The sequence below is a fragment of the Dermacentor andersoni genome, chromosome 8 (genome assembly GCF_023375885.2).
Source record: "Dermacentor andersoni chromosome 8, qqDerAnde1_hic_scaffold, whole genome shotgun sequence".
In the NCBI taxonomy this organism is placed as follows: Eukaryota; Metazoa; Arthropoda; class Arachnida; order Ixodida; family Ixodidae; genus Dermacentor; species Dermacentor andersoni.
The window spans coordinates 132,642,622-132,661,613 of NC_092821.1; the positions used below are offsets into that span (position 1 = coordinate 132,642,622).

General features: G+C 43.5%; 2 protein-coding genes across 8 annotated transcripts in view; one reads left to right on the forward strand and one right to left on the reverse strand.

Annotated features, from left to right (window-relative positions):
• Window positions 1-5,042, reverse strand: part of PGAP1 (GPI inositol-deacylase) — a 40,441-nt gene extending 35,399 nt beyond the window's left edge. Inside the window, exons 1-3 of the mRNA XM_055067794.2 lie at window positions 4,899-5,042; window positions 3,293-3,360; window positions 174-391 (exon numbers count right to left, since the gene is read on the reverse strand). Of these exons, the coding sequence (XP_054923769.1) occupies window positions 174-391; window positions 3,293-3,360; window positions 4,899-5,042 (430 nt within the window). The remainder of the gene's footprint in view (window positions 1-173; window positions 392-3,292; window positions 3,361-4,898) is intronic.
• Window positions 5,043-5,138: 96 nt separating this feature from the next.
• Window positions 5,139-18,142, forward strand: PolG2 (DNA polymerase subunit gamma-2, mitochondrial). Of its 7 annotated transcripts, none has more exons than XM_055067801.1 (9): window positions 5,139-5,224; window positions 6,350-6,505; window positions 7,523-7,611; window positions 9,980-10,100; window positions 10,943-11,042; window positions 11,941-12,129; window positions 13,818-13,993; window positions 14,516-14,612; window positions 17,891-18,142. In XM_055067801.1, exons 2-9 carry the CDS (start codon window positions 6,396-6,398, stop codon window positions 17,960-17,962), a joined length of 954 nt encoding a protein of 317 aa, XP_054923776.1. In that variant the 5' UTR covers window positions 5,139-5,224; window positions 6,350-6,395; the 3' UTR covers window positions 17,963-18,142. The 7 variants fall into 7 exon arrangements, with proteins under 7 accessions (XP_054923776.1, XP_054923770.1, XP_054923772.1 ...); XM_055067795.2 differs by lacking the exon at window positions 5,139-5,224 and adding an exon at window positions 5,231-5,328; XM_055067797.2 differs by lacking the exon at window positions 5,139-5,224 and adding an exon at window positions 5,231-5,328 and having other exon boundaries at window positions 6,350-6,496.
• The last annotated feature ends 850 nt before the right edge of the window (window positions 18,143-18,992 follow it).

Genomic DNA, 18,992 nt, shown 5'->3' on the forward strand with positions numbered 1-18,992 from the left:
GCGTAAAATAAACGAGGTAAAGCGAGCAAGCCAGACGGGACTCAGAAGAGACTCCAGGAGAGCTGCTGCCGGCAGAAGGCCAACAAAGAAGGTTCTTTGCAATAGTATCGCGAGCAGCGCAGACGACAACTTAGCCCAGCTTACAACCTTCGTTCAACGAAGCGATAACGCACCGATCTGGTCCCGCAGCAGCGGTCCGTAGAGACCCGACAGCTCGCCCTGGAAGTCGGTGGCGAACACGTCGAAGCGGTACGGCAAGCCCTCGAACTCAGCCTTGCGTAACAGCACTGTACCGATGGAGCGCACCTGCTGGTAGCTGCCGGCATTGCCTGGCACGAACAGGACCGGCACGCCGCGAAGGTGGCCCCTCCGTAGCTGACGGGCGTAGACCCTGTGAATTGCGTCAATCCAAGCCTGTTGCACCAGAAGTTCTTCTTGCAACCCTTTTTGAACATGGTAAATAAATCTTCGTAACTACAGTCAACAACAACAAAAGAAAAGTACAGTGGAATATACACCTCTGTCGAACTCGAGGAGAATGTACGTAGATGTGCCAGCCAATTACACTTAGAGTTCTCTAGTAGCATGTTGAATTGGACTGGTTGGTACATTTCGGAACTTGAACATCGCTAAAAACAGGACCAGGATGAGAGGAGGAAGTGCAGCGATGACTAACAAGTTTATTGTATGTTGATGTCAATTTATACTGAGAGTACAACCAGTACATGAGTGCCAAGAGAATGTAACCAATTTATTATTGTTCATTCTCCTCTTGAGCAACTGAAAGTATTTTTTTACTATGAGCTTAGATCATTAAGTAAGAATAATTAATTGACAAACCATTAAGCTTTGCTTCAAATTAAAAAATTTGAATGGAGAAGTTGTACAGCATACTGAGAAATAGTACACACTTTTTTTTCGTTAATATAGCAGCTGTGGTTTTAATTTTATCGGAATGCAAAGAAAGCACAGCAAATTTTAAATAAGCACCACGTGACTAGGTGCTTAAGCACACCAACGTTAGTGCCCTCAAACATGCTACCAACGAATGATCAGTGGTACATGCCCCACTTAATACTCAGCAGTAGCAAAAAGCAAGGACAAGTCCACACACAACTATTTCCACTTTCCAAGTCAGAATGTGAACAATTATTCTTTTTACAGGCAAGCGTACGTGGCCTGTCTGTGAAATCGGCGAGATTACATCGGAGGCTGCCGAGCTGGGAGAGGGAAGCAAGTGCTGGAGGAGGAGGACGCCTGGAAGTGGAGAGGAGGAGCACACGGAGGAGGCGGCTAGACAGAGGCACGCTGGGTTCACCTCCTCTGGCATTTGCTACGAACTCTGTGTGCACTATGGGTGTACCGGGTTCACCTGGTGATTGAGATGCCAAGCACCGAGTGAGAAAGACAGAGCAAGCGGTGCCAGGCTGAGCGCAAGTCGGCTGACCCCGAAGCCATCGGCAAGCGCCAGGCACGAGCTGGACAAGACCGGCAAAAGGCACGGGCTAGGCGTGCCCAGGAGATTCCCAAAAAACGTGCCAGGCAGCTTGCAACAATGTGGGTCAATGCACAAAAAGGAAAGGAAATAGTACCCCTATGCTTGCGCTAACCAGCGTTCACGAAGTGAAACATCACTATAATTCTTTTGACAGGTGAGGCATTGCTCCGTGTGCACCTGTGTCGACAAAGCCAGCTGTCCCCACTGCTGCAAATGACAGGGTCACGTGTCCCAAATGACATACGAACAATGTTGACACGTGACTTGTCCAACTGTTTCATCGCCAAACAAAAGACAAGCCCTGACACCATAAATGAAGCAACACTATAGCAAAAGTAACAATGAATTCAGTATATTGAAAAAGAGAGATGCATTTACTTAACATGTAATTTGCTGTAACAAGCTTTCACAAACTATAGAATTATTAAATTAGTAGTTTGGCAGTTGCTTGTATGTATTTTTATTAATATGGGTTTCATTTGTAATTTGAGAGTCAAGGCTCACACACTCATTCTCTGAGCTAATTTTCTTTGGCGCAAATTTCATTACTGAGTTAAAAACCTATGTCACGCATGCAAATGAAATCACAGGCAAAAATAACTAAAATATTCCAATTGAATTTTTTGGCAATGTATCCAAGGCTTTTCTCACAGATTGCAATAACTCGAGACATTTAGGACGGCGTACAGTTCTTTGGACTTCTTAATTCACAATCATAATGGTACGCCTGCAAATAATTTGAGTACCATTTCTGAGCCTCCCAAGATCGAGGATATACCTGAGGCAGTAATCTCTAGATACGTAGCACAGAGGCCTAACCTGAGCATCATGTGATGCTGTCAACAAATTATGTAATTAGAAATGTGACAATCAAATTTCTGAGATTAGTTTTGGTGTTTCTTCTCGTAGTTGGATATTTCTTGTAAAGCATTATGATTCCTACAAGGATCTTTGGCCCAAATAGGGTTGATATGGAAAATGGGATGGGAATTAGAAATTCATGAGTACCTCCTATAATAATATGCATAGAACAACATAGTAAACCAAAGTCAGGTGGGAGAGTAACAGAAAAATTGCTTTACAATCTTATAAGCAACTCAATGGCACCTCCTTCATACGGTTAAACAAAGTTACAATTTCAACAACAAAACATTGTACCCTTAAGAATGAGCCAAATTGGTAGCAATATATGGAAAAATATCTCTAATTTGAGCTCTTATATCTCTTAATCTTTATATAACCGACAATTTTATCAGTCATGCACTCCCCTCTAGGACATCTAGCATCAAAAACATCTTGACAGCAATATTATAGATTCTTGAGACACACCTTTATACATTTAAAAAAAATGAGAGACGACCTAACCAGGGCAAACATTTTTTTCCCAGCAATGAGAATGGGACAACCATCCAGGGCAAAGCGAACAAGGAAGCATTGCCAATTTGTCAATAAAGCATCCGCTCACTGATTCTGGTAACATTTTTCGCAAGTGGCATTGTACGACTAGCGCTGTACCCTCTGTCTGTCCTCGCTTATTGCGATTCACTTGCAGTCGTAGCTAAGCAATGGTAAAAATTGAGACTATAAGATTAATGTTTGAATTTGTTTTGTTTTTACAGACCTATAATAATGTTAAGTCTATGTCCATACTATTGATATATGCAGTAAAGGGATTCAAAATCAGCAAGAGCCAACACTAAAAATAAGGAGTGTCAATGCCACTTGCAATCATCAAACGAAGTGGACCACAGGCCAACAAAGCAACAATATCATGAAAATCAATAGACGGCTCACCCTTCTCCATAGACAACAAGGCGGTACCTGGGGTACTTCTGCTGCACTTCTTTACTTAGTTTTATGGGCTGAAAAGAGAAACACCTGTCTGAGCACTTCGTATATGGTGCAGACTCTCGTCTATTCAACCGTTGCAGGGCCGCATGATTCGGTCTAATTATCCGAAGGGTCAAGTGAACAGGTGGCCGCAGAATGAACGACTTCTCATTTTTATTTTTATTGCTCTAATTAGTCTGTAATGTCTTCCCGTTTCTTGCTTTTGAAGCACAACTCAAACAGCATGAGGCGAAAAGTGCTGACATGTTTAAAGGCTGCATCAGCGCAACCCGACATGAAACAAGCAGGAACGGATGGCTTCACGGGCGGAAAAGGAGTTTCAGCCACTAAAATATAAAAATAAATTTAAGTAAAACAGCTTCACGGCTAGGGGAGCAGCGGAACTGTCTGCTGAGTTTCCTGTTTTCGAGCTATTAGTAACCGCTGCGAGCACGAAGGCTCGCCGGTGGGAGTCAAATTAACCGAATTGACATGCTTTTGATTTTGAGTTCAAGCTAGGCATGTTTTTGCTACAATATGCAATATGCATTTATCACTGGAGCTTTCCGATGCATTAGAATTAAGCGATGACTAATTAACCAAGGTCGAATTAACACGTGTCAATTCTAAAGAAAGCTGCTTTTGCAACACACAGTTACTTATATACAACAAAGTTGCATTCAGTGTATATGATGAAGGCTCTGCCAGCTGTCAGAAAGTGAAAAAATTAAAGATGCTGTGGTATTACCTGGTGCGTGTACAAAATTGAATTACTTGTGTGTGCTCGTTTCATTACAAGAATCGGCGTGCTGCAGCATGAAATGAAAGCGATAATAAATCATAATAATTTGTATGAGACAAACGTCGAGTGTTTCTGGCTATCTCAATCACTATGCAAGGCCCACAGAATGCAAAATCTACTGACATATAAATGTAAAAATGTATTATTACGAAGTGTACATATGTCAACAAGAGTTTAAACTACCTACTACAAACTTTATCATGCCGATAAGTCCACAGGGAGCTGGAAAATATGGGATACGTTGAGACAATATGCGAAGTGAGCGCCAGCAAGTAAAGCTTCATCTCTTATAAAATTTAATACACACTTAATATTTTCAGATACGTACAGCCCCGACTTAGAATGATCCCAGCTTTTAACACATCCGTAATCTAAGTTTTCGTCATAAACCAATGTGCGCCGAATACATCCGAAGTTGGGGACACCGCGCCGTCATTCATTTCGCCTTGAGGAATCTGCCACTTGCCGCGATATGTTTCGCTTTCAGTTCTTCACCGGGTCGCTTACGTCCATGTACCACAGATTGCCACTAAGTACCAGTAAGGTCCCATAGCGGAATTTGTTAATTCAGCAGGAAATGAGCCGTTATACACCTGCTGTATCACTTTCCGGTTAAATATACGGTATACTTCTCCCAAGGCATATCGTCAAACCCTCAAGCACATCCGTCGCGTAGCTACACGTACTACAGCGCAGAAAGTTTCTCACTTCACACTTCGCGGCCACCAATTAATCGAAGAGATGCGAAAAAAAGCAAACTCCACTCACTATGTATTCGGGCAATTCGAACATGTAGGTCATTTCGCACTCGTTTTTCGCCCAGTTGATTGTTAGCACATCGATGAAGCCGGTGAATAGCAACACCAACGCGCACAGTCCCACAAGCGCTTTCACGCCGAAGTAGAACTTCATTTTCCCCCACACTGTGACTTTTCTTTTTGCGCAAAAGGCTAAACCGGCCACTCTGTCCGTCTCCGCTTCATCGCCGAGTCCAAACCTGCCGAGCACGCCCGGCTGCTAATCTCTCGTCGCGCCGGCGTCTTCCCACCGCATTGACCGCATGTTCGTCAACCCAACAGGCAAAGGGGAAGAAGGTGGGGCAGCCCAAACAAAGCAATGCGGTCGAGCCAAGCTGCATGCAACTGGCTGCTACTTGGCTGCAGACAGCCGTAGCGTCGAGTTTGAGACACCGGCCCAGGTAGCGTGCAGCACAAGTCCAACGATCGCGTAGCTTGCGATATTTCAAACTCTGGCGCCCACTTCTGTCGCTGCAAAAAGATGCACACGCAACTTCCCCGCCGCGCACAGCGATGTTGAGAGCTCGTCGTGCGAGCGCGGGTGAGCTTTGTGACCCGCCTATTTATCTCGTAGGTAACGCACGTGTAGTCGGATACGTTGAAGTTGCGCTTTGGTAAATGAAGGAAGTTTTGTCTCGCGATCACAACCAATGAACTGCGATCACGAATACAGCAAAACTAGGGCTGCGACGTAGTCTTGCGATCAGTGCCCAAGCCCGCCGCGAAAGTTCGTTTTTTCTGCAGCATGCGTTCGTTTCCGACGTTCGATCAGCTGATCAAGACCGGTGTCTCGGTTTTTCGGTAGGGCTGCAGCAAACTGCACGGGGGCTTGTCTCTGGGTGAATAACGTGCTTACGCGTTGTGGGCATAGCACATCATAGCAGCTGCTTCGTTGTCGTCGGAAAAAGCACACTTTAATTATTGATGTCGTCGGTTGACTTGTTGAGTGGGGAAATGCATGCACGTTTTAAATTATTGATGTCGTTCGATGACTGCTGGTTGAAACACGGCCGGTTTGCGGACGTAAGCACGTTGCACTGTAATGTTGCGAAACGAATTCCACTTTGTTAATTCGCAAGCTAAACCGGTCTGTCGAACGTTGCAGAAATATCTTTGGTCCTTTACGTCGCATGCAAATTAAAAATTGCGTGCCATTTAAACAAGTATAACGTTTCACTGTCATAGTTTTCTTTTGTGGACACCTGAAAGCTTAGTGGTACTTCAATAGCTTTCCTGCTGGTACTATGTGAAGACAATATCAAATCTAGTTGCTAATAGCAAAACCTTGCTTAATTGTCAATAATCAATGCTTTCAAAAAAGACGTCGCTGTTCGAGTATGAAATTTCTTGACTGACACGGTCACCACGTCTTGAATAACTTGACCGTTTGCTAACTGATACAATAAGTATAATATTTTTCAGGATTACTGGTGCATCACGGCCACGGGGCTCACTATGTGGAAGACCCATGGGCACTTCAGTGGCATTCACACAGCTCCTGCTCAAATACGGGTTTGTGGGCAAAACCACGTATGGGCCATGTGGCACACTTCTTCGTGACAACCTGAGGCGAGAATGGTGAAACATCTTTCTCTCTCTCAGAAAGTGTCTTCATATACACTGTTGTTTTCCGCATGTACAATATGCCATCCCGTGTACTACATGCACACATGTGCTTCACATGCTGGTTTAAACTAACGCTTGCCTTGTACGAAGACAAGAGGCACAACTGGAATATTGTGCAGATCCCACGCACCGTGGTAATCACTGCTGTGTAAAGCATTTTGTGGTCAGCCATATACAGCTATGCCGCCTCTTATTTGCAGTTGTTGTAACTGAATATACACCAAAAAGGATTATGCCCGAGCTATGATGCATGTACAGGCACCGACAAAAGTGGTATACTCCACGCAGATTGCTACTGCAGCAGCGTCGCTCCGCATTTTGGCAAGCTGAAGCACGAAACATTGACAGGAGTCAAGCGACATGCTTGCAGATAATAAAGGGCACCCATTGGCTGTCTCAATCCCAGATGCTGCCTGTAGATGGCGTTGCAATGCAGTTTGCCGTTGCTCCGGCTCCCGCTGCGTGGAGTACACCACTTTTGTCGGCGCCTGTACATGGTTCATAAACTAGCTCTGCCTGTGCGTTCTGTGGAATAAAAGCTCTTTTACCCTTCCGAGAGACATTGTTCGCAATAAGATACTTTCATTGGTTTGTACGCTGTGTGTTCAGGTGTGCTTAGCGTAGCGTTGCATGTCTGTGAAATTTACTGTGCTTGCCATTTTGTTTCTCATCGCTGCCATATGAAGCAGCATGTTGGGTATGCCACCAGACAGACCTCCCTAGGATTCAAAAATTACAAAGTTTCGTTTTTCTTCACTGTGTGGTGACAGTGAAGCTGAGGACAAATGGTGATGATGATCTGTGACGATGACTCGATAACACCAGCCGTTGGCAGTGGCATAGTGGGATGGCCGTGTATGCACAACGAAAACCTACTGTCAAGCTCTAGCTTAACTCTTGTCGCTGTCAAATTGTGTTTCGCAGAAGTGCGTCAGCAGTGATGCTACAGAGGGGGTTGTCCTTTTCCAGGAGGCGTCACATTCTTCGATCAGCAGAGGCCACCGTGCTACCCATGGAGGAAGCCTGGCCAGACCAAATAAGTGCCAACTCACCTCAAGGCAAGTGGACCCCAGCATTGTGGGCAGTATACAGCATGACCTGTCGGGGTGGTGCAGTGACTATGGTGTTCTGGTGCTAAGCACTAGGGTTGCCACATGGCCTGTTTTCCCATTACGGTGCCAGCTGCCGGTTCGACCTCAACTCCGGCACGCCAACTAACGGTCTTTCGGTTCTGCCTACATGGCCACATTACGAGACGCATTGCAGATGGCACTGTCTGGCGTCTAGTCATTTAACAGACAAATGAATTGTCGCAAGTGGATTTAATTTCACTGCCTCGAACTTTTCACCGTCATGTTATCCGGAGTTCTCAAACAGAATTGTCCATTCATTTGAACTTATTTATATACATCTAAATATATGTTCAGAAGTGATGGCTAGAACAGGAGTATTGAATATTTAGGTGTGTTTTGTTCATAGTATCAACCAAGGAACTTTAATTTCTCCGTGAGAAATAAGGGGGTGATGGCAAAAAAAAGAAAACTGGAAATTGCAGCTTGACAGGCCTCTGGCCCCCTACAGTGTTTCAGAGCAGGTGAGCCACAGTACACTTCTAAATAATACACGTGCACGTGAAGCAACGAAAACATGTCGCAAAGGAAGTAATTTAACACACGTAATAAAGGCCATACAATGAAAAAACAAAAATTCATGAGAGATACGATACATACGTGAAACTAATAATCATGCATTTTGCCATAACAAATGAAAACTATTGGAGGAAAATGATACGTACAGAATACAGCCCCTAGTTTGCCTGTGCCTTTAGAATGCAGCATTAGTCACTTCAGGTGCTTCTAGGAAGAATCTTTCAAACCTAATGAGCTTCTATCATTACTTGACAGAAGTAGAAACCATCATCTTTGAGAAAGAAAATGGTTAGTTTGATTCTGTAGATGGAATTCCGAAATCAATAATAGTACTGGAGCATAGGTTGGCATACTCACTAATAAGTGCAATGACTTGTGCCTGCTGTACACCCATTTCACAGGTGTGAGATAGAGTGTAAGTGACGAAGGGGTGTCAGTGGACATGAGTGCGAACAGGAATGTGTGCTAGTTAATGTATGAATGAAAACTAGTGACGGTGAGTTTGAATGGACGCAAGTATCGGCATGAGTGACTGTGTGTGTGTGTTTGTGTGTGTGTGTGTGTGTGTGTGTGTGTGTGTGTGTGCGCGCGTGCGTGCGTGCGTGTGTGTGTGTGTGAGAGAGAGAGAGAGAGAGAGGATGACTTGAGAGTATCAGCGTGAGTGGATGCTGGTGATTGTGAATGGAAAGAGAGAGAGAGAGAGAAACAACTTTATTTAGTTGCCTGCAGAACAATACCACGACTAAATCGCGCCGCGACGCGGCGCTGACGTCTTCTCAGCGGGTGGTCTCTACTCAACTCCAGCGCGTGTTACTCCCGCGGTCAGTCGCCCTGAGGGGCAACGTTCCGACGGTTTTGCTCCGCCTTTGTTTTGCAAATAAGAATGTGACTAAGTGATTGCCAACATGTGTGAGTGCATGCAAGTATAAGTGAGTGCATAGTATGGATGTGCGAATATCGTGATTTTTCATACCGAATCAAATACAAATCAAATAGTGCCAGAAGCAAATCGAATATCCAGTAGATCATGAGTAGTGAACAGCAGTTATGACAATTAATATATAACAATGTTCACATGCTAGTAATCTTAAAGTTAGCAAGTTTCTGTCATTATGTAGTACGTTATAAAGTGTTGGTTATTGAGAGAGAGAGAGAAGAAACTTTATTAATGAATGGCCGGCAGTTTCGTTGTGGTGGCCCAACGAAAAGTGGAAATGGAGCATTAGGAGCAAACAAGTGGTGTCTGTGCATGCACAGGACTGTTCAGAGAGTCCAAGAATGATTGCTATACAGCCTGTAAAGTATGGTTACCTAAGCGACATAGCCTGCTGCACTGCTCAAATCATGTTTTATGTCTATATTAGGACTGCAGGGGCGAAAATGTACCATACATTGGTTCTAATTTTATGTTTAATTGGGTGAAGTTGACGTTTTTAAGTATCCAAAACGTATTTAAAAATATTTGCATTTACGAATACTGATTGTTCGATTCGAAGACCCAATCAAATAGGACACTCTTCAATTCATTGTTCAAAATGAATATTCGCACACCCCTAGTACATAGCCTACAAAAATATAGGTGAGTGAGCATGCGTCTGCACTTCTTCTGCTGACGTATGTACTAGATTGTTCATACAGTGCTTAACCACCGACCCGTCACAATGCGACAGCTAGACAGGCATGATTTCGCCAATTCTGTGGCATTCTTGCATCTTGGCCTACACACTCGGTGCCTGTTTGGTCATTGCTCAGTTAACTCTGGAATCCTAACACCCAGATCTACAGGTGCTGTACACTGCCGCCAAAGAGCTGGTGGATTCGGAGTCTTCCTTCGGACTTCTGCTGAACAGCAAGAGTAGCAAGGCCTTGTTCCCGGACCAACCGTCACAGAGCCAGCAGTGAGTCCACATTCCATGTAACTGTCTTAAGAGATTAAGTGCTTGAGGCCGAAGGTTGAATGTCGCATTAATTTGAACACTTGGGAACACAAATCGTTGCTTGAATTATCATAAATTTTGATCATCTAAAGTGTAACCATTTTTGTACCACGGGAAATGACGAAAAATTGTACCAAGTTTGCCAGAAATGCGGCGCGTAGGCAGACCACATTGCAGTGAAAGCATTCAAGCACCCAGAAATAAGGAGAAGGGCTACAGACAGGTCATCTGGTGTCAAAAACTGCAATTAGAAGCAAATATGTGGATGTATTCATCATCTATTCGCACAGGAGGTACTTTTGCTGATAACAACTATACTAGTCAAAGGTACAGAAATGCTGTCAACGAAAGCGAAAGTAAGCACTATCGTGTGAATAGATATACACACTCAGTAACTTCTACACAATATATATGAGCAGATATACGCGACACGAAAGCATTTGAGGTTACCAGGTCTGTGGTGTCGTATCGCACTGGTGTCAGTCAACTCGCACAGCTGTCTGAATGTCAAATGGGAGCGTTGTATTGATCATTTGTTATAATGCATCCTATCTCATCACTCTTTGTCTGCGTTGCTCTTCCTTGAGGTGGCAGAGAGCTCAAGTAAATTGAAACCTTGCTTGTATTAAATCACCTTCAGAATGCATGCATCGAAGCCATAGTGGAGTCAACAAAATTTTAAAGATTACTTTTAATTGCTGTGTAGAATTTTCATTTATCCGGGTTTGAATTGTTGCGAGTCAACTACACTACAAGGTTGACGTGCGCGAGACAATGTCCAATCTCAAATGTTTGCCTTGCAGGGCAGCTACACTGGAACAGCTGCTTTTCTTTCCCGCTTCTGGAGAGGAAGCTCGGTGGCTGACCTACTGGCAACGGCAGCGACTGCGTTGGTGGCGACAGGTAAGCACATTCACCGGAATCCATTTTGATTGTGCTTGGAAATAGAGTGAAATGTGCATGTGTTTCTGTTTAGCTGTGTTGTACCAGTTGTGTGTTTGTTGTGTGCCTTATGTGCTTGTGTGATGTGTTCATGTGTGCCTGCACATGTTTGCGTGAGTTCCTGCATGTTGTGTATGTATTCTTGTGTTTCTGCTTGTGGTGTACCTGGGTGTGTTTATTGCGTACTTGTGTTTGTACTCTGTGTATGTTTTTGTGCCGGTATATGAAGTTATTAACTTGTACCAGAAAGTGGAGCTGTACAGATTTACATAACATATGATGCAATAATAACAACAGTCTGCAATGTAATATGCAGAAGAAGGTCCTTATTTGCATGCTAATAAACAATACTACTAGAAATATACCAATACTACTAGTGTATCAGAGCATACAACATAGATAAAGAAATGACAACAACAAGAATAGCTTTGTGACATTTAGCTAGGCTGAGAGGGATAAGGCAAAGCCATATCGTACCGTACGCATGTGCCGTAGTTTACTGTAGATTGCAATCTATGTAGTATCACTCTCTTGTTTCTTTTTTTGTTATCTCTTTCTCTCATCACAGCGTGTTTGTAATAAGGGGTCAGGTGTAGCCTTACTTTCTGAACTGTGTTACGGGACAGCCAGCTCCAGTGTAGTCTATCTTTCCATAGGTCTCAAGTTGTTGAACACAACAACAGTGTACTTATTTCATTTCTCATGAAAATAAACAGCAGTTGTAAGCTCAGTGCTTGTGTTTCTCTTTAATGCATCCACCTCTTTGGCGCTGCAAAATTTCGAAGCCCACCAGGCTGCATATTGGTGAGCTCATGCATTGGCATCAGCGGTGACGCAAAGTTTGGTGCATGTTTGGCAGCTTTCCCGGCGCCCGTGGGCATTCCAGCTGGAGCAGACGGGGTCCCAAGAGTCGCACGTCGTTCACGCCGAGTCCGGGCCCCTGGAGCGGCTCTGGAGCCAAGGGCGCATAGTTGCGTCTGCCGGTAGCCTGGAGACAGCCGCAGAAGCGTTCTTGAGGGACGCCCACCAAGAGGGTCCCCTGGGGCAGGTAGGCTACAGACCACTTTACTTTTAAAGGATACAAAAAGTTAAAGCAAGCAATCGTTTTACATTCTTCTGTTGCTCATACCGCAGTCACACTGGGCGCTTTCGATCGGGACAGAGCCCGATCCTTTCGTGCCAATTGCGATCGAGAAATCGATTGCAATTGGCTTTTTTCCTCAGCCTGTGCAAAGGAGCCAGTCGCGGTCAGGAAATTCAATTGTGGTCAGGCTCGATCACGATTGAAAGCGGCCCCATGTGACACTGGTGTAAGATTAGAGCAGAAACTTAGAGGTTGACCGCAGTGTTACTTGGACAGAAATTCATTCTTGCACTTCGGATTACAGATTAATTTTGGCCACCTGGGGTTCTTTGATGTGCACCCAATCCATGGTAAACAACTGGTTTTGCATTTAGGTCTCATTGAGATGCTACCGCCAACCGGGAATCGAGCCCGTGACCTCGTGTTTAGCAGCGCAACGCCAGAGCCGCTAAGCCAGCATGGCGGGTCGTCATCTTTATGACACTTCTCGATCCCGCTTTGTTCCCCGAACCTAGTCAGACAAGCGACACTTTCTTGAGGCCATAGAGAGAAATGTATCCAGCAAGTTGATTGACTAGGGGCACAAAAGGACTAATATTTTATGCAGTTGACCCCCATCTTTATTACCAACACGACCGCCAGCTTCCGCAATGCAGCAAAACCCCTCCTAGGTTGCTTGCATCTCAGAATTGCTTACACCAAGCACTTCCTACTCTGGATAGAACGAGTATATACTGAGGCGACATCTTCAATGTGTCATTGTTTCTGTTAAATGAAGGGTGAAATGCTATAACCGCTAGAAAAAAACAAATACTGGCAAACATCAAAGCCCGTTATATAATTTATTGTAACATACTTGTGTCCACAAACCAATTGTTGTTTTGGCGCCCATGTAGTGAACGCGTCACGGTATGCTGAGTCACTCAGTTCTTGAGATTGCTTCACGTCACACGCAAGCGAAGCAAAAAGAAATGCGCGTAGCACGCCTGTTAATATCTTTTCGTGAACAGCATCATCGTACCTCGCCTGATTGCTACACGACATTAGCCAATCTTTCTCTATGGCAAGACGTCGCAATGATGTTGTTGACACAAGGTCCAGAATTTGAAGACGTTACTGTGGTCTAGTATCAAACTAAAATATCCTACAAGCATTTCCTGGCCTTTACGCTCGAGTGTCATCCTCTGCCATGTGAGAAGGGGGCGGTAGAGTATCTACAACTTAGAAAGTATGTGGCAGTTAACTGAAATCCTTATTTCAATTGTTTGAAGCAATTAAATGGCCTCAAAATGCAAAGGAAACAAGTTAAACCCACTAGGAATGCTTAGACTTACTTGCTTGAAGTAAATATTGAATTATGCAACCTTGAACATCCAGAACAAGAGAGAGATACACAGGAAAGATGGAGGCCCGAAGTGACAAGCAGTGGTAGGACAAGCAATGTCAGTGGAGCCAATGTTTCGACTAAGGCTCTTGACTTTGTCAGCGAATACAAGTCCCCCTGTCTAGAAACATTGGCTTCAGCGACTTTCCTTGTTTGACCACTGTTAATCACACGCCTGAACAATCATTCACGAGACCAGCCTATTGGCGATACAGCCCTAGTATGTCACCACGAGCTGGCCAGATAGGGAAATGTTTGCGCTACGCAGGTGCTCTCGCTACATCCGGGCCTCGCTCCGTTCCAAGCGGCCATAGCTACGTCAGGGGGCGTGGCTTCTCTGAAGCCATTGGCCCAGCTGCTACAGAGGCAGTTACGGGGAACGCTGGCCGTCTACGCCAACCCCAGCCTGGGCAGCTCAGCACCACTCGACAACCAGCTGGCTAGGTAGGCGCAAATGGCTGCACGCATTTCCAAGTGCTCCCTTGTCTCCTTGAGGGGCTGTGTGCACAATTGTGCATGGCATGATAGTGCATCAAAGGCAAAAGCACTAATGTAAATAGCGATATTTAAAATTTATTGCAAACATATTAAAACACTTCTGATTGGAGCTGTGCTAGAAGTTTTAATGATGTTTCTAAGGTGTTTTAGTGAAACAAGTTGGAAGGTCTGTATGTTTGCTCTTGGTGCCAGTGTGTCTTCACGTACTGGGTTCACTTCTATTGTTTTTCACAATGTCTTACGTCATGTGTATATTTCAAATGCCTGGATGCTTGCTTTTTGAGTACAGTGGTCATGAAATAGTTGATGTTCTCATATTTGATGTTCCTGTAGAGGGTTCTTGTATGGAGCACAACTTCTGTAAACCTGATAAAACTCACTGAAGGATTGAACGTCCTGAATCTGTTCTGCCGCAGTACGTTTTTCTTTTCTTTCTCTCTCTTTTTTTCCCACTGGTGCGCGCTGCAGGTTTGACGAAATGGGTGTGGTGGTAGTGGTGATCTTGGACGAGACGACGTTGAAGACTGGTGTTGTCCACGTTCGTCACCGAGACACAGGCCTGAAGGTACGGTTCTCTCTTAGTTTCATAAGGCACCACTGTCACCATGGCCACATAAATGATTAATGCTTGTTTTAAATCCCATAGATAAGGACAAATTACGATTTGTTTTCATATGCATATGTTGCCACATGGCTCTGGAGCAGTTTACCTCAAGAAAAAATTAAGGCTAATATCATGAACTCTTTTAAAGGTGTTCTGCATACCTTCGTGTCCAGCACACAAAAATAAATCAATACACTTCGTGTCCAATGGTTCTGCAGTTTCATACGATGGAAAAGACGTGAAAGAGTGTGAAGAAATGAACGGAAAGACCTCATAGGAGTCTTTTCCACCATAATAAGTATGAATCAACTAGCCTGGCAACACGTAATGATGAAGCACTTTCATTAGTGGTATGTTTCATGTTCCTGATAATGTGTTCTATGTGTTATCTTATATAATGTTATTGTATATTTACGTGTTTGTAATTGCATAGTCATATACTATTATCTTGCATTTTCTTTATAATACAGTTCTTTAACACTGGAGACACACGGGGCAATATAAATCACAATCGAGTCTGACCCAGACCGAATACCTCGATTGTGATAGGCTCACTTCCTCTGCTTGCACCAAGTAGCCAGTCATGATCGAGAAATTCGATACTGATCTGGCGGCTTGATTGCGATAGAAAGTGTCCTATGTGATAACGGTATAAATTTGTGCTAGTGAATGGCACCATACACAAGACTACTTTCGGGATGCCGCCTGCAACTTTATTAATATGGGGTCCTACCCTTTATATGCCTGTCTGTACACTATTTGGCACAATAAAGATTGATTGATTGATTGATTGATTGATTAAATTGGAACACCTTTCATATTGTAGGAGCATGGAATGACATTAGGTTTTGTTGATGCGGTGACATGGCTGACCGTAGCACCACTACTTGTAGGTGGCCAATGTGTGTGATCAACTACCATTTATTAGCCATGAAGAGGAACAATGACAGCAAAGTGGCACATTCCAGGCCAATGGCTTGCTTGCTGTCTTAGCTAGCATTAGCACAATCTCATCCTTTTCTTGGTCGCTGGTGCAGCTGACCATGAGCGATATTCTGAAATGATCCACTTCTGCAATACTGTCACCTTTGCTATGCCTCCGCCAACGTTGCGTGCTGATTGGCTGCTTTAGAAAAACAGGAAAATAAATAGCGCCATCTAGTAGTTCCGGCCTAAGTCAATTTGATGCCACGGTGTTCTTAGGTGCTCCCGACATACGTTGAGTAAACGTATGCGTGTTTTCGTAGTCGGTTGTTGGTGTCGTGTAGTAGAGACAAGAGCGTTGGTAGTTCATAGTATATTTTGATGGCAGTTTGCACATAGTTTTGCACAGCGATACTTGTTGACTGTTGATCGGCTATTGCATTGTGTTGCCTTGTGTAAGTGACACCTTTTGGTGACAGCGTCTTGGAACAGCTGGCAGCTGCAGCATGAACAACGCGCTGCTCGCATGGTTGGTGGTGACCGGTTGGTGGTGAAGTGTAGTAGAGACGAGGCGACGCTGCCGCTCTGGCGGTGCGCGATGGCTGACAGACAGATTCAGAAACAGTGGGTCGCTTTATAATATAATCAAAAATGCGTTTTGCAAACGCCCGAGTTGCAGCACAAGTTATTCTATAAAATAAAGAATTTCACACTTCCTTTTACAACTTATTCTACCTAAAGCAGCCGTAGCCAACCGTAGTCAGTGTGCAGAAACCGTACTGTGGCCATTACACTCGAAAACAACACACCCGAGCCGCCCTGAACTCGCATGGTGTGTTCTCTCATGCGTTCTGAAGCGTTCGAGAGCACGTGTTAGTAGTGCATGCTGCCGTCACGGGTAATGAGGCGGTTGATTTATTGAAAGTGACTATCACTGCGGTGATAGCATCGCCAAAGTGGATCGTTTCACAATACAGCCCCGTATCACCACCACAATGCTACTTCACTGCTATTGAATATTTAATTTCATTTGATAACAATGACATTCACAGTCATCTAGAAAAATTGTTTGTTTGCTATGTTAGACTGAATGTATTACTATGCAGTCTTACTGTTAGCTACCAATAAGCATAAGTTCCCTCAATAATGATCACTTGAAGAGAATATAATGAGAAAGTCGGTATTCCCTGTGTCTTATAAACACCGTATTTAACTACAACCAAAAATACACTTAACCTCCTGAATGCCAGTTCCCAACTCAGCGTCATCATCCTGCCATGTCATCCATGTTATTTATTAATAATTTTCCTCATTCTTGCTTGACTGAATTCATTCAGCCTTGTCTTGATTTATAGTTAGGAGTATGCAAATATTCGAAGTTTGGAATATGAATTAGATGTTACACACTAACTATTCCTATACGAAAAGTAGCTATCCTGTATTTTTGAATATTAGAAGCTAAACAAATATTTTGCAACAATCTAATTTTAAATTCTTGCCACTGTTCTGTGTCGGTTAAACAAAGCATCAGAATTTTTCAGAAGTATAACAATAAAAAAAGTTTTCAAGGGAATGCTGATACAAAAATTGGCAATGCAAGCTTTGTTTTTTGGCTTCGTGGTGAAAGCCTACATGACAACCGTGATTTTTTTCTCGTAGTGTTTCAATTAGTGTGTTTGGAAAACCTAGCCATGTAGCAGTTTTATCTATTATGCTACAACCACCAATGTTTTTCTTGCAATAGGCTTATTTACATGTGTTTGCAGCTCACAAGTCCCTCAGCAGCTTTTTTTTTACACAACTTCCAATCTTCTTTTCAGTAACCACTTATTTAATGTTTTTTGTAAAGCTAGTCATACAACAGCCGTTCATTTTTTAGTACTTGTTTGCAGCCAGGTAACTGTTATATTGAGAGGCTATTCATGCAGTCTTTTTTAATGATAATTATTGATATTGTGTAAAAGGCTGATTGTTTCCAATAGTTGTATTTCTTGTGCTAGCCGGTACAGGCATGGTACCTAAATTTACCGAAATAAATCATGGAAATAAAATGCGTCAGCGTTTGATTATTTGATATTCGATTCAATATTCTATACTTACTATATATATTGGATTCGAGAAAGTTGATATTCACCCTCCTCTACTTATAATGCATAGGTATTCCAGAAGTATTACTATCAAACTTAATTGGAAATTTCAAGTTAATGTAACGTTCTAATTTACAAATTAGCACGCCTTTGCCATTGTACACTGTTGTGAGAAGTGTGGAAATTCAGCATTATGCAAATTTGTGCACGTACTACACACATTTTCAGGAGCAAGTCCACGTGACTGATGTGCACAGAAGACTACCACTGTGCCTACAGACTGCAGAGAGTTCTTCCTGAAGCCCTACTTTCCCACGTGGCACACCTGGCAGGCCAGTCACCTACATAGCACGACATCTGAGTGACTTTAATTTCTAGCCTGTACTAGTGAAACTTCCTGCCTAATAAACCGTTGACACCATCGGTATAGGCCCCTAAGATGCGACCATTATTATTTATTAAACTCTGGTGCCAATGATACTTTACAAGTGAGTACGTTACCTTTGCATGAAAATAATTCACTTATATGACATTATCAAGCCAGTTATCGCAAAGAAGAAAAGCCTGCCACCTAGCTCACAGAATGCTGCCTAATACCTTCAATAAGAGCTCTAAGATGCGACCATCTTCAGATGTTTGCATGGAAGCTTTCAACTGTAGTGCCAACTTGCTTATCTCTCTATACCTACACACAAAAATAGTTTACATAAACTTTACACAAACAGCGCAGCAAAGTATCGAGCCCCTGTTTGTGTCCAGTAGCGAACCCTCAAACCCAGGACTCGCGTCCTGACAATAAGTGAAATGCGGCAGGTAGTAAATGGTCTTTCTGACAAGATTTATAGAATGAAAATGCTGTTATACATGAGAACTTCTCGTATATGGAAGTGGCACTTTCTGGTTGGAAATGGAACATTGAGCTGTGCATAACATTTTTCAGCCAAATATTTGTTGACTTCGGTGGTATAGCGTTCGACTTCCATTTGGTAGCAGACTTGGAATTGGGGATCTCAGCTTGCCTTGATGGCCTACAAAACAGATTTTTTGGTATGAAGCAATCATTCTAGTTTACTGTTTCCTTAATCTATGAGGAGGTCTCTGAGACAACCAGGAACTCGCAATGTGGTAGTACCAGCAGTAGTAGTACTACCACCAGTAGTAGTAGTACCAACAGTAGTACCAAACCACATTCAGAGGAGCTTATAATGCAAGATGAACAAACTTACCAGCGCAGCAGCAGCTCAAGTAATACGCAAACAATATTTCTGCTTTGGACCAACAAACAAATCAACCAACAAATCTAGAGGGGCCCTCTCACCACTACCCCAAG